The sequence below is a fragment of the Pelodiscus sinensis genome, chromosome 13, assembly GCF_052426305.1.
Source record: "Pelodiscus sinensis isolate ZL-2025 chromosome 13, ASM5242630v1, whole genome shotgun sequence".
Lineage (NCBI taxonomy): Eukaryota > Metazoa > Chordata > Testudines > Trionychidae > Pelodiscus > Pelodiscus sinensis.
In genome coordinates, this window is record NC_143064.1 from 49,049,554 (window position 1) to 49,061,514 (window position 11,961).

At 47.6% G+C, this 11,961-nt stretch overlaps 1 protein-coding gene across 12 annotated transcripts in view; it reads right to left on the minus strand.

The window, feature by feature from the left end:
* TMLHE (trimethyllysine hydroxylase, epsilon) overlaps positions 1 to 11,705 on the minus strand; it is a 31,542-nt gene extending 19,837 nt beyond the window's left edge. Inside the window, exons 1-3 of one of the 12 annotated variants that reach the window (XM_075941236.2) lie at positions 11,218 to 11,705; positions 9,540 to 9,644; positions 6,867 to 6,978 (exon numbers count right to left, since the gene is read on the minus strand). In XM_075941236.2, the coding sequence (XP_075797351.1) occupies positions 6,867 to 6,904 (38 nt within the window). In that variant the 5' untranslated portion in view covers positions 6,905 to 6,978; positions 9,540 to 9,644; positions 11,218 to 11,705. Of the gene's footprint in view, positions 1 to 2,012; positions 3,863 to 4,604; positions 6,813 to 6,866; positions 6,979 to 9,539; positions 9,645 to 10,818; positions 10,974 to 11,217 lie in introns of those variants that run through there. The other 11 variants (XM_075941237.2, XM_006111349.4, XM_075941233.2 and 8 more) reach the window with 11 other exon arrangements.
* Between the last annotated feature and the right edge of the window lie 256 nt (positions 11,706 to 11,961).

Consider the following 11,961-nt stretch of genomic DNA (forward strand, 5'->3'; position numbering starts at 1 on the left):
TAGACATAACAGATGTCTAAGGTTAGCATACCAGTAAAATTATTAACTGAACTCAGTACATAAATCATTCATGCATAACAGGAAACACCAATCAGGAGGTTGCTAATTCTGACCATTTCTAAGACCTAATAATCCCTCGTAAGCAGACAGTTTTGTTAATCATCTGCTTTCATCTGAATATCAAAGTGTTTTGGCTCAATGCATCAGGGAGGGTTGGGCACCACCATTCCTAGTGCCAAAGTTCACATTTTACAGCTGGAGAAACTGAAGCATAAGCAGGTCAGGAGCCCTTTGAAGCCAACTCCCTTGCTCTGTCCATCTGACAATGCTCCCTCCTACATGAAGCCAGCGACCCAGACAGGACTAAAACAAATAAGTACCCAACATTCCAAGAGCCCAATGCCACAGGATGAATACTAGTGCATGGCACGCTTGGGTACAAATCTATCCTGCAATTTGCTTTCGTGCACTAGGCATCCGCACGGACCCTGCTGACATGCACTAAGTGTGCACATGGGAGGAGATCACTGGGCACTAGGGGACTTTCAGTGAGTGACAGCATGGTCACACAGCAGGCTACTACAGAGCAGACTGACACCCCAGGTTGCTGAAAATGAAGAGTCTGTTTCTACGCGCTCTGAGAATGCAATGGCTACACAGTGAGTTACCTACACCTCATTCTAGTCCCTAATTATTCACTTCACAGAGCCACACACTTCCCCGGTGTGCTCAAGAGAAACGGGGTGGAAAGGCAAGCCACAGTGCTGCAGCTCAGGAATAAGCGGCCCTGGCAACGTTAGCCGAGGAAAGATAACAGCCTGCTTTTTATTAGGTCTTGCTCACCAGCAAGTGTCGATGAACTTTGTACTTCTAAGATCATCAACCCTAACAAAAGGATTAGCCAAATCCGGTGAAAACCTTTACAATAGTGAAACAGCAAACAAGTTTTCCAAAGGTCTTACCTTGAGCTCAGCAGCTGACGGTGTGACATTTATACAATTTACAAATCTGAACTGTGTCACATACTATTGTTCGCAGTGAATCAGACTGTATCCTTGAGACACCCACATTGGCCTTAAAACAAAATCTAGAGACCCTTTGCTCCATAGATATGTTTTGCATCCAACAGGGCTAACAAAAGCAACTTGACCCAAGAATTTGATGGTTTTAGATTACAAATCGATAGTTCTTTAGATGAGATACAAACGGCTATACTTATTGTCAGTTGAAACCAGAAACTTCCTCACCAAGGTAAGGATAAAGTATCTCTTGCTTTGATATCAAAATATTAAGTAAATAAGATCAAATTGTATCAAGTTCTGAAACACTCTGCAAAGACTACACAAACTTTCATGTTTGATGAGCTATAAACTATAGTCTGTTGGTCAAAAGACTAAACTTTACCTAATAACTTCATTGAAATTCAATTGGTAGGTTAAGAAAAAGCCCAGTCTAGCCCAGCTCCATGTATATGGAATTTCATGACGATCCCTCCCTTCATACTATACATTAAAGAGCACAGCAGTTCATTTCAACTTTTAGAAGACCCACGAATGTAGCTGAAAGAAAACCACAGGATCTAACTCTATCCATTTCTATACAAAGAACACACAAGAGAAAGATTTCTGCTACGAACCTGTTTAGGAAATGGCCTCTGCCCCTGGGTGCTTGAACTGTAGTTCTCTCTCCCCCCAGAGATTTCCAGAGAATAAAAACCTTCCTTGGGTGAATGATCTGCTTATCAAATCCAATCAGAATCCTACTGTGATCCTGCTCCCGAGGCAGGAGGCAGCGACTACAGTCAGAGATTCTGTGTGTTTCATTCAAGTCTCAGTTATGGATATAATACTAAAAATAATTTGAGATGATGAAACCAAAAATCCACATCCCAGAGAACATTCACATTTATCATGGGTAACAGTTTAATGAATCTTGCCTGAAAGCAGGAAGTTAGACCAGTCCTCACTAAAATTACCCATTTAGACAGCTAGATTTTCTCGTATTCAGCTTACCTTTGCACTGTCGGCCTTTAAGCCACCCACATTACAGAAGATCTAGTTATCAATGCAGAGAAGTGCAATGGCTTGAGGTGTCAAGACAAAGTAACTTAAGACTCAATAACAAGTGGAGAAGTGTAAGAAGCAACTAAACCATCTCAGCAAGAATCCAAATGATCAGAGGAATTTGAGAGGGAAGAGATATATTGCATGACCAAGCCATCCCTCTAGTGGAGCAGGATAGAATTGAACACAGAAAAATTAAAGATGTTTTATACTATTCATCCAAAAGGCCAAGAGTAACAGGTGAGAGGAAAAAATAGAAACATGTCAATAGACTCTCAACCCAAGACAAAGGGAATGGGGGTGGAAGAGAGAGTGTACTGGAGAAGGGAACACAAATGGGTAGAACATTTAAACATCCAGACAACACTGCTTATTTAGGTTTTAAGGAACTCCCCCCTCCCCATAGTACAGCCTTCTGGAGAAAAAGAAAATAAATAAGTTTGCTGTTGTAGGAAGTGTGGGGACTATAGATGTAAGAAGCAGAATAGCATCGCTACAGATGATACAGGAGGCACTTAGTGAAATCAGATGGCTTTCAGTTAATTTAACAAAGTGCTTTTAGTTTCCATTGCAAAGACAGAAAAATAAAGGGCAAAGGAAGTTGATTAAAATGCTTGTATCCTAACTAATACACTTTTTTTGGTTAGAGTATCATAGGACTCTGTGGTCTCTGTCCTGTTCTTAGTGAGCAGGTCACCACCATCTCACAAAACCCCATGTTATACTTGGCACCACTTGGGAAAGATGGTTCCGTATTCCAGTGCTGCTAATCCAGTACCATTCACCAACAATTATATGTACTCGTAATCAATGGAGTCGCAAACTCTTGTTTTAATCTGGTTTTCAAAAAAAAGTTTTTCATAAAATGCTTAATGGCTCATATTTACTCTTCCTTTGCTTAGCCCTTCACTTTCTTACAAGCTTCCAACTACAACAAAATGTTTCGAAGTGATGACCTGTTAATGTAGGAAGTAGGACAGAATTTCAGTATTGCATCCAACCCTCACAAACATTAGCTTTTTTTTTTTTTTTTTTTTTTTTTTTTTTAAAAGCAAACTGTTCCCCAAACCAACCAGAGAAAAAAGTATCTTGTCTGTCACCGTGTAAATATTCAATGCTGGTTGCCTGGAGACAGTTGCATCTTTAATCTAGAATTTTTGTACGGTTTTAGAAAATGCAAAGAGCCATCCTGAGGTAGCCTGGCTAGAGTTAAGAAAACCTTTGTGAAGAGACTACTGAAGAGAAACTGGGAGAATGCCGATGGCTGACAAGGAAATGCCTCCTTAGGCTGGTTACCATTCAGTGCCAGAAGTACACGAGAGGGTTATTAAAACTGTATTATGCACTCAAAGTCCCAATCATAAACCAAATGAAAATAACTGATAGGTACATAAAACCCAGTAATTACAGGTGCCTGAAATGATTTGGAAACTCATAGTGCATTTACCGTGTAAATTATCAGCAGTTTTAAGGATTTATGGTGCACATGTTACAAAGCATAAGTACCAATTACAACTTCCCGTCTCAAAACCAGGAAGTAGATCACACTATTGTATCAACCTGGATTATTTTCTCTGCCAAAAACAATCTTCAGGATTTGCTGCACCACACTGCAGCAGTTGGCGGTTTTCCACAGCGGATCTCTGCTATGACAATTCCCCACTCCTCTTCTCCCCACACTTAAGATTATGTTAACACTTAAGTAGCTAATAAAAACACCAGGAGACAATGTAGACATTGCACTTAGGGTTACCAGATGGCTTCCAAAAAAACACCGGACACATTTGATCTCAGATGGGGATGAGGACCAGCTGGGAGGGGAGCAGCGCTGGCCAGGAGGAGGTCAGGGGTAGTGGGGCTGGCCAGGGGAAATGAAAGGGGATGGGGGAGGGGGGGGGCGGAGGAAGAGAACCAGCTGACGGGAAGCAGGGCTGGCCGAGTTGGGGGGAGAGAATCAGCTGGGGGGGTGGGGTGGAGGAGAACCGGCCGGGGGGAGCGGAGGGAAGTGGGGCTGGCCTGGGCACACGCAGATCCCAGGTTGCTGCCTGTCCTGCGCACAGAGATTCCATCCTGTCCTGGCACTGCTCACCTCCTCTCTGCTGCATAGTTGCGTACACCTGGCTGATAGACACACTCATGCAGTGTGAACGTGTCTACCAGCCAGGCAGTTCGTAACTACATACTGATACTTGTAATATGTCCGGTATTCATTTATATGTCCAGTATTTTCTCAATTTGTTTCCCCGACAGAAAGCTCAAATACCGGACTGTCTGGTACAAAACCGGACACCTAATTTTGCTAGATATGAAAACCGTAAGCCAAATACCCGGGGTTTAATGCTGACTGCTTGAGACAAGACTCCCCCTTCCAGTAGTAGTATTTGAATCTGCCAACTCAACTCATTTGTGTCAAGACTTTTATCCACAGGCTTATTTTAAAGCCCACAGCACACAATTCTTGCTGTAATTCTCTTTCCCAGCAAACTAACCAACTCATTTTTTATCTCTCCCTCACATGATCACATTTAGCATAGTACTTACTTCATACAGATGGTCGTTCTAATTTTGCTGGCTCTGTACTGACACTAATCAATTCTGGACTAAATGTAGGAAGGCCATGTAGACTATCCCTCCATAGATCTGGCTGACAGGAAGGTAACACACCCAGCCCGTATAAGGGGCTTGTTCTGAAAAAACAAAGTTGATCAGACAAACTGCCAAAGTCTTAAGAGTTCGGTTCCTTCCCTAACTGCTGGCACTTCTGTTCCCATAACTAGTTCGGGCTAAATAACTAGACAGCATCATCTGAGCAATTGTTGGCAGGAAGTCATGGCTTCCACTGGAAAAAAAGGTCAGGCCATCCTTTTCCCACACTTCTCTCCACCCCAGTTCATCATCCATTGAAAAGAGTCCGAGCCTCCCTTTCATATCCACCGAATATCATCCTTTCATTTTAGGGACTCTTTTGAACAGACTGTACGAACAGAAGACCTGAATAACGTACTTGTGATCTAAACAACAAGGGATGATGCTGGAGTAAATCTCAGTTTACACAGACAAAGTTTATCCACACCCCCTAAGCAATCATTTGGCTGACAGTCTGGAAAATATTAGTGGTCTAAGAAGGATTAAAAGCTCATCAAAAAGTCCTGTATTAATTAAATTTGTGAATGATCTCCTTTGGGGAGAATTGAATGTTACCCTTGTTCTGCCACATCTCTCATGTTATAGCAACCTCAGATGATGAGGGTCTAGACACTGGCTAGAGTCACCCTGAATATGGATTTTGGACTAGAATCATGGACTAAATTCTATGCAGCTACAAGATCACCATCTCTATTAGGTAACGGAACTGAACTCACATCTGTATGCATACCGCTCCTAACCAATACTCGCCCTCTTTTCTTTTTTAAAAAAAGAGTTAACATGAATTGGCCATAAGCTTGTGTTTGGAATAAGGTCTGAAACATTCACTGACCTGGAAGATGATGTGTCTAATCCTTTGGGACTTTGACAGAGATATCTGGGTGGTGGCTTTAGGCTGGGCTACTTTAAGGGAACTGCGTGGCTTGGTCTTCTGAGTGACCAATAAGGTAACACAGAAGCTGCTTTATGCTGTCTGGGTGACTACAGATACTAGAATAACCACCAGCTTTGGAGACAGGCTGACCCATTCCCTTCAGTGCACCCTGAGCGACCTCAGTTGGCTCTCTTGGAGTCCTGTTTTATCACAACCAGCAAGAGCAGCTTTTTGCCAGCATAACTGTGTCTACACTAGGGCTTTTGTTGGTAGAAAATGCAGTGAAAAACCAACCCTTGGCACACATTACTATACTGGCCAAACTTCCCAGTGTATACGTAGTCAAACACTGTATGCCAGGTAATTCGAGAGTTAAGCAAGGTAAATGGGATGGGTCTTGCTGCCTCCTATTTACAGGACTGTAGGAGCGTTGAGTGCAGATTCAGTTACTGTGAAGTATGTTTATTTCACCAGCAAACAAAGCAATAGGAAAGGATGTGATTTCAAAGAGAAAAGCAGTACAGGTTTTGTTTTCAGCTGAAGTCCAAGTAGAGAGAGCTAGGGCTCAGAATCATGCAACTTGGAAAGCATGAAGCACAGAAACAGAACATTTATGGTTAAGATTTACTATACAAGCGCATAGACTTTATAAAAGCAAACAGGATTAGAAACAAGGGCATTGTAATCTGACATCAGCTTTTAAATGAGCAAACGCCGCTTTGTTAAATTGTTTCCCAATGCTTGTGAACACCTGGGCTATATCTAGACTGCAAGCCTCTTTCGAAAGAGGCTTTTTCGAAAGTATCTTTTGAAAAAGAGCGTCTAGACTGCAAGCAGTACTTTCGAAAAAGCAAGCCGCTTTTTCGAAAGAAAGCAGCGAGTGAGTCTGGATGCTCTCTTTCTAAAAAGCCCTGTTGGCATTCAAGAACGCCTTTTTTTGAAAGAGCACTTTTGAAAAAAGGCATTCTTCCTCGTGAAATGAGGTTTACCGCCGTCGAAAGAAAAGCCGCGTTCTTTCCATTTAATTTCGAAAGAACGCGGCTGCAGTCTAGACGCAGGTGATGTTTTTTCGAAAAAAACCCTGAGTCTGGACACAGCCCTGGAGCTTCATTTCAAAAACTTATACCCACATATCTGAAGTAGAACAGGATTTACCAGCATCAAAACCTGCTAGACTTCTATAGCCACTTTTCAATGGGAGCTGCTTAACAGCAAGATCTGTAGAGGAGATCTACCACCAGAAACAGAACTCAAAAGGTAAAATAGGACTGAGGGCAACTCACAATTCAGTGTCCAAAAGAGAGCTGTGAGATCTGCACATGAATCTCTGAAAATAACCCCTTTGAACCAGATGCTTCTCCACTGCTCAGAAATCTCCTGAGATTTATGCATGACCTTAAAAAAAAAGTAGATTTGTTTGCTTATCAAGGAGAAAACACTGTCAAGATGCAAGGGAAGCAGTTGATGCCCCGAGGGACTTTGACTGCCGCAGCCAGAGCTTGCAGCCCCAGTTTTATGCACTTAGCATGGGGGTGACTACAAGAGAAATACAGACAAAAGGCAGAGAGGCCTGGATTCCATCATGTCTATAAAGTTGGACATTTGAAAACAGCTTAGACAGACAGATTACTTGTATTGAACTACTCAGAAGCTAAGCAGCTCAAATCACTATCTGTAAATATATCACTCGGCCAATTGTTAATACATTTATGTGGCTCTTGCTAAACATCAAAAACTCCAGATGGGTATCTGAAAATGCCTGGAATTGTTCCTATGATTGACCCAAGCTATAAAAATTGGAACTATTAAGAAAAAGGAAGGAAGGAAGGGGTCCTGAATTTAGGGATTCTGCACAGTTAACACATGCAAAATATTTGAGAGTTCTGATACAGACACACTTGAAACCTGTAACATTAGTGAAGCAGGAAGAATGGAAAATGAGATTTACTATCTGAAAATTCAGTTGCTAAACAAATTGATGTGCTCCTACACTACTGCTAAGGTGGTAAGCATGGAAGAATGAAACAGGCACTTTTGGGGAGCCACTGTCATCTCAATGTTTGGGGAGCTGTTGGAAGTAGGCCACATCCCCCTGACTGGTGTAACACTCCCACCTCTGTATCCCTGCCATCTGCTTGTCTCTCTGCGTGCATCTGATGAAGCAAGTTGCAGCTCAGGAAAGCTTATACCACAATACAACTGCTAGTCTCTCAGGTGTGACTGGACTCCTTATTGTTTTTGCTGAAACAGACTAACACAGCTATTTCTCTTAAACCTGTCACCCACTATTATGTACTGTACTTGGAAATTAAGCCTATGTGTAAGAGAAGAATAGAGCAGCATACCAATCAGGCAGCAGAAGCAAATTATGCATCCTTGATGAGCTAGTAGTCAGGTAATCGTGCAATCAAATTAGCGAGAGAAAGGAAACCAACTAATAAAAAAAGAACCCAAATGAGGCATTAGCAAATTCTGGGTAAACTGAAGGGAAATTGCTCTACTAATAAAATACAAAAGCAAGATGCTTTAATACAATTTATTTTAGAGTTCACTAAGGTCTTGTCTCCACAGGGAAATTGACCAGAATAGCTATTATGGGGTAATTATTTCACTATAGCCATACCAAACAATTTCCCCATGTAGATCAGCCCTAAAATTTGTTTCCCCCCTTTTTGTTTCAGGAAAGTAAATTTAAACTATGCAAGACAGGTGCCTTAAAAAAAAAAAAAGAAAAAAAAAAGAGAGATAGATCTTGCCCTCTGTGGTGGTGCTGAAATTGTTTCTTCTTCCATGTGATACCATAAAATCACGAGTACAGTAAAACTCCCATGGTCCGGCATCTGATGGTGCGGCACCATCAGGAACCCGGAAGTGCTCCGGGCAGCCGGACCATTGGAGCTGCTCTGCGCCCAGCTTCCCCGATTCAGCCGCTGCTAAAACTGACCAGAGGCTGAATCGGGGAAGCAGAAGGCAGAGCAGCTGAAGTGCTGCCAGTTAGGTCCTGCAGTGCTACCCCTTGGGGCTGCGGGACCCAACCCGGCAGCACCCCAGCTGTCCCCGATTCAGCCGCTGCTGATACTGATCAGCAGCTGACTCCAGGAAGCCCGAAGCAGAGCTGCTCTGCCCCAGGTGAACATATCTGAAGATGTATCAGTCTTTTTTCTCAACAAAATATGCTCAGTTTTTTTAAACCTTTCCTTTTAGTTCAAATTTTCTAAACCTGTTATTTTTGCTGGTCTTCTCTGGATCCTCTCCAATTTGTCCGCATTCTTCCTAAAGTGTGGTACTCAGAGATAGACATAGGACTCTAGCCTCCTCAGTGCTGAGTATAGCAAGACAATTAACGTCTGTCTCTTACATATGTCACTCCTGTTAATATACACCTGAATCTTAGTCATTTTTGCAACTGCACCACATTGTTGATTCATACTGATTTTGTGATCTACTATAACCCCCAGATACTTGTCAGCATATTATTTGATTTTTCTTCCTAATGAAAGTAGCTTGCACTTGTCTTTATTGAAATTTAAATAAATTTAACACATTTGTTAAATTTAATAAACATAATACATGTCATGATATTGGCCAAATTCTCTACTTTGTCAGGACAGTTTTGATTTCTAATCCTGTCCTCCAACATGCTTGCAATCTCCCAATTTGACACCATCCACGAATTTTATAAGCATGAAGCACCACAGATGACAGACCGTGTATCTGTCATTCTGAGGAAACTCACTGTGCAGGAGTCTGGGCTTTGCAGTGGGTTGGTCCTAGATTGTGAAGCTCACTGTGGTGGAAGCACAGAAATACCAGAAACCTCAGCAAGCACTTTGAGATGGACTGTTGGAAAGTGCTACATAAGATCCTGTACAGTTTGTGTTTTGTTCAGTCCAAATTGAAAATTCACTCCCCCACTTGCCTTCCCAAACACCAACAAAGCACAGGCTCTTACGCACACATTGCATGCAGGCTGCCATGGGAGACCCTTTGGGAATGGCCAGGAGGCCCAAGGAACAGACTGCTTTCCCTGTTTAAGGTTCATGCACACGGGGGACAAGAATCTGCACAGAACAGAAGCTTCTCAGATTATAGATAATACCACCACCCTATGCACACCTCCATCCCCCCCCGCTTTCCCTTCCTGCCACCCCGATCCCTGTTCCTGCCAGCCCCCCTTCCTACTATCGCCCCCCATCCCCCCTCCTGACACCCCCACAGCCCCCCTTCCTGCTATCGCCCCCCACATCCCCCCTCCTGCTATCGCCCCCCCATCCCCCCTCCTGACACCCCCACATCCCCCCCGCCTGCTATCGCCCCCCCATCCCCCCTCCTGACACCCCCACATCCCCCCTCCTGCTATCGCCCCCCCATCCCCCCCCCACATCCCCCCTCCTGCTATTGCCCCCCCACATCCCCCTCCTGACACCCTCACATCCCCCCTCCTGACACCCCCACAGCCCCCCCTCCTGACACCCCCACAGCCCCCCTTCCTGCTATCGCCCCCCCATCCCCCCTCCTGACACCCCCACAGCCCCCCCTCCTGACACCCCCACAGCCCCCCCTCCTGACACCCCCCACAGCCCCCCCACCCCCCTCCTGCTATCGCCCCCCCATCCCCCCTCCTGACACCCCCTACAGCCCCCCTTCCTGCTATCGCCCCCCCATCCCCCCTCCTGACACCCCCCCACCCCCCACAGCCCCCCTTCCTGCTATCGCCCCCCATCCCCCCTCCTGACACCCCCTACAGCCCCCCTTCCTGCTATTGCCCCCCCATCCCCCCTCCTGACACCCCCACAGCCCCCCCCTCCACCCCGACACCCCCCCACAGCCCCCCTTCCTGCTATCGCCCCCCCATCCCCCCTCCTGACACCCCCTACAGCCCCCCTTCCTGCTATCGCCCCCCCATCCCCCCTCCTGACACCCCCACAGCCCCCCCTCCTGACACCCCCCACAGCCCCCCTTCCTGCTATCGCCCCCCCATCCCCCCTCCTGACACCCCCCCCCTACAGCCCCCCTTCCTGCTATCGCCCCCCCATCCCCCCTCCTGACACCCCCACATCCCCCCTCCTGCTATCGCCCCCCCATCCCCCCTCCTGACACCCCCCCCCACAGCCCCCCTTCCTGCTGTCGCCCCCCCCATCCCCCCTCCTGACACCCCCACAGCCCCCCCCCCCCTCCTGACACCCCCCACAGCCCCCCTTCCTGCTGTCGCCCCCCCCCATCCCCCGCACTCACCTGCCAGGCACCAGGGGCAAATGACCGTTTTGCGGGGCCCCGGGCAGCATAATTTCGCGGCCCCCCCCTTTGCCACGGCGCATGCGCGGGGCCCGGGGCGGCCGCCCCGCCCTACACCCGCCCCTGGCAGGGACCGTCCCGCGAGCGCCTCGGCCCCGCTTCCCACGGGGCCCGCCAGGGGAGGAGCCTGGGCAGCCCGGCCCGTGTCCCGGGGCCTGGAATATCCCGGGGGGGGGGCTCGGCGGGGCCGGGGGGGTTTCTCATCCCGCAGACACGCGCTGCGGCAGGGAGGCCTTTGGGAGGCAGAGCGGGTTCCAGTCTAAGAGCCCCGCGGCCCGCCAGCGCACAGACGCTTGTCGCGTGGAGCCCCCGGCATCGGGGGGACTCATCTTGACTTACTTTAACTTTCTGGATCCAGAAAGCGGCGCCTTAACCATAGAGAGCGCGACTTCCGGACAGAGCGGCGCCTTAACCATGGAGAGCGCGACTTCCGGACAGAGCGGCTCCGAACCATAGAGAGCGCGACTTCCGGACAGAGCGGCGCCTTAACCATGGAGAGCGCGACTTCCGGACAGAGCGGCTCCGAACCATAGAGAGCGCGACTTCCGGACAGAGCGGCTCCGAACCATAGAGAGCGCGACTTCCGGACAGAGCGGCGCCCTAACCATAGAGAGCGCGACTTCCGGACAGAGCGGCTCCGAACCATAGAGAGCGCGACTTCGGGACAGAGCGGCGCCTTAACCATAGAGAGCGCGACTTCCAGGCGGCCGGGAGGACTCAGGGTGCGCTGCCGCCTGTACGGAGGACAGTCCCCCTGGCGCAGGGTTGTGCTTTCTGTGCCAGGGCAGCTGTGTCACGTGCGGCGGTTAGAGGAAGCCGTGACCAGTACCGGGCTGTAGGGGTTGGGGGCCGCGCGCACTAGCCACGTGACGGGCTGGGGGACGCCCCCATGGGGCCAGGCGGGGGCGCAGCACCGAGCCGGGGGGCGGGGCCGTAACTCGCCTGGCCTGAGGGGAACAGGCGGAAATGTCACACGGACAAGGCAAAGCGCTGACGGAAACAGCCAGTCGCACAGTCGCACCGAGGCTGCGCCCAGCCCGGCAGGGTTTTGCGGAAACGCTTCTATTTCCGTTACGAGTATTT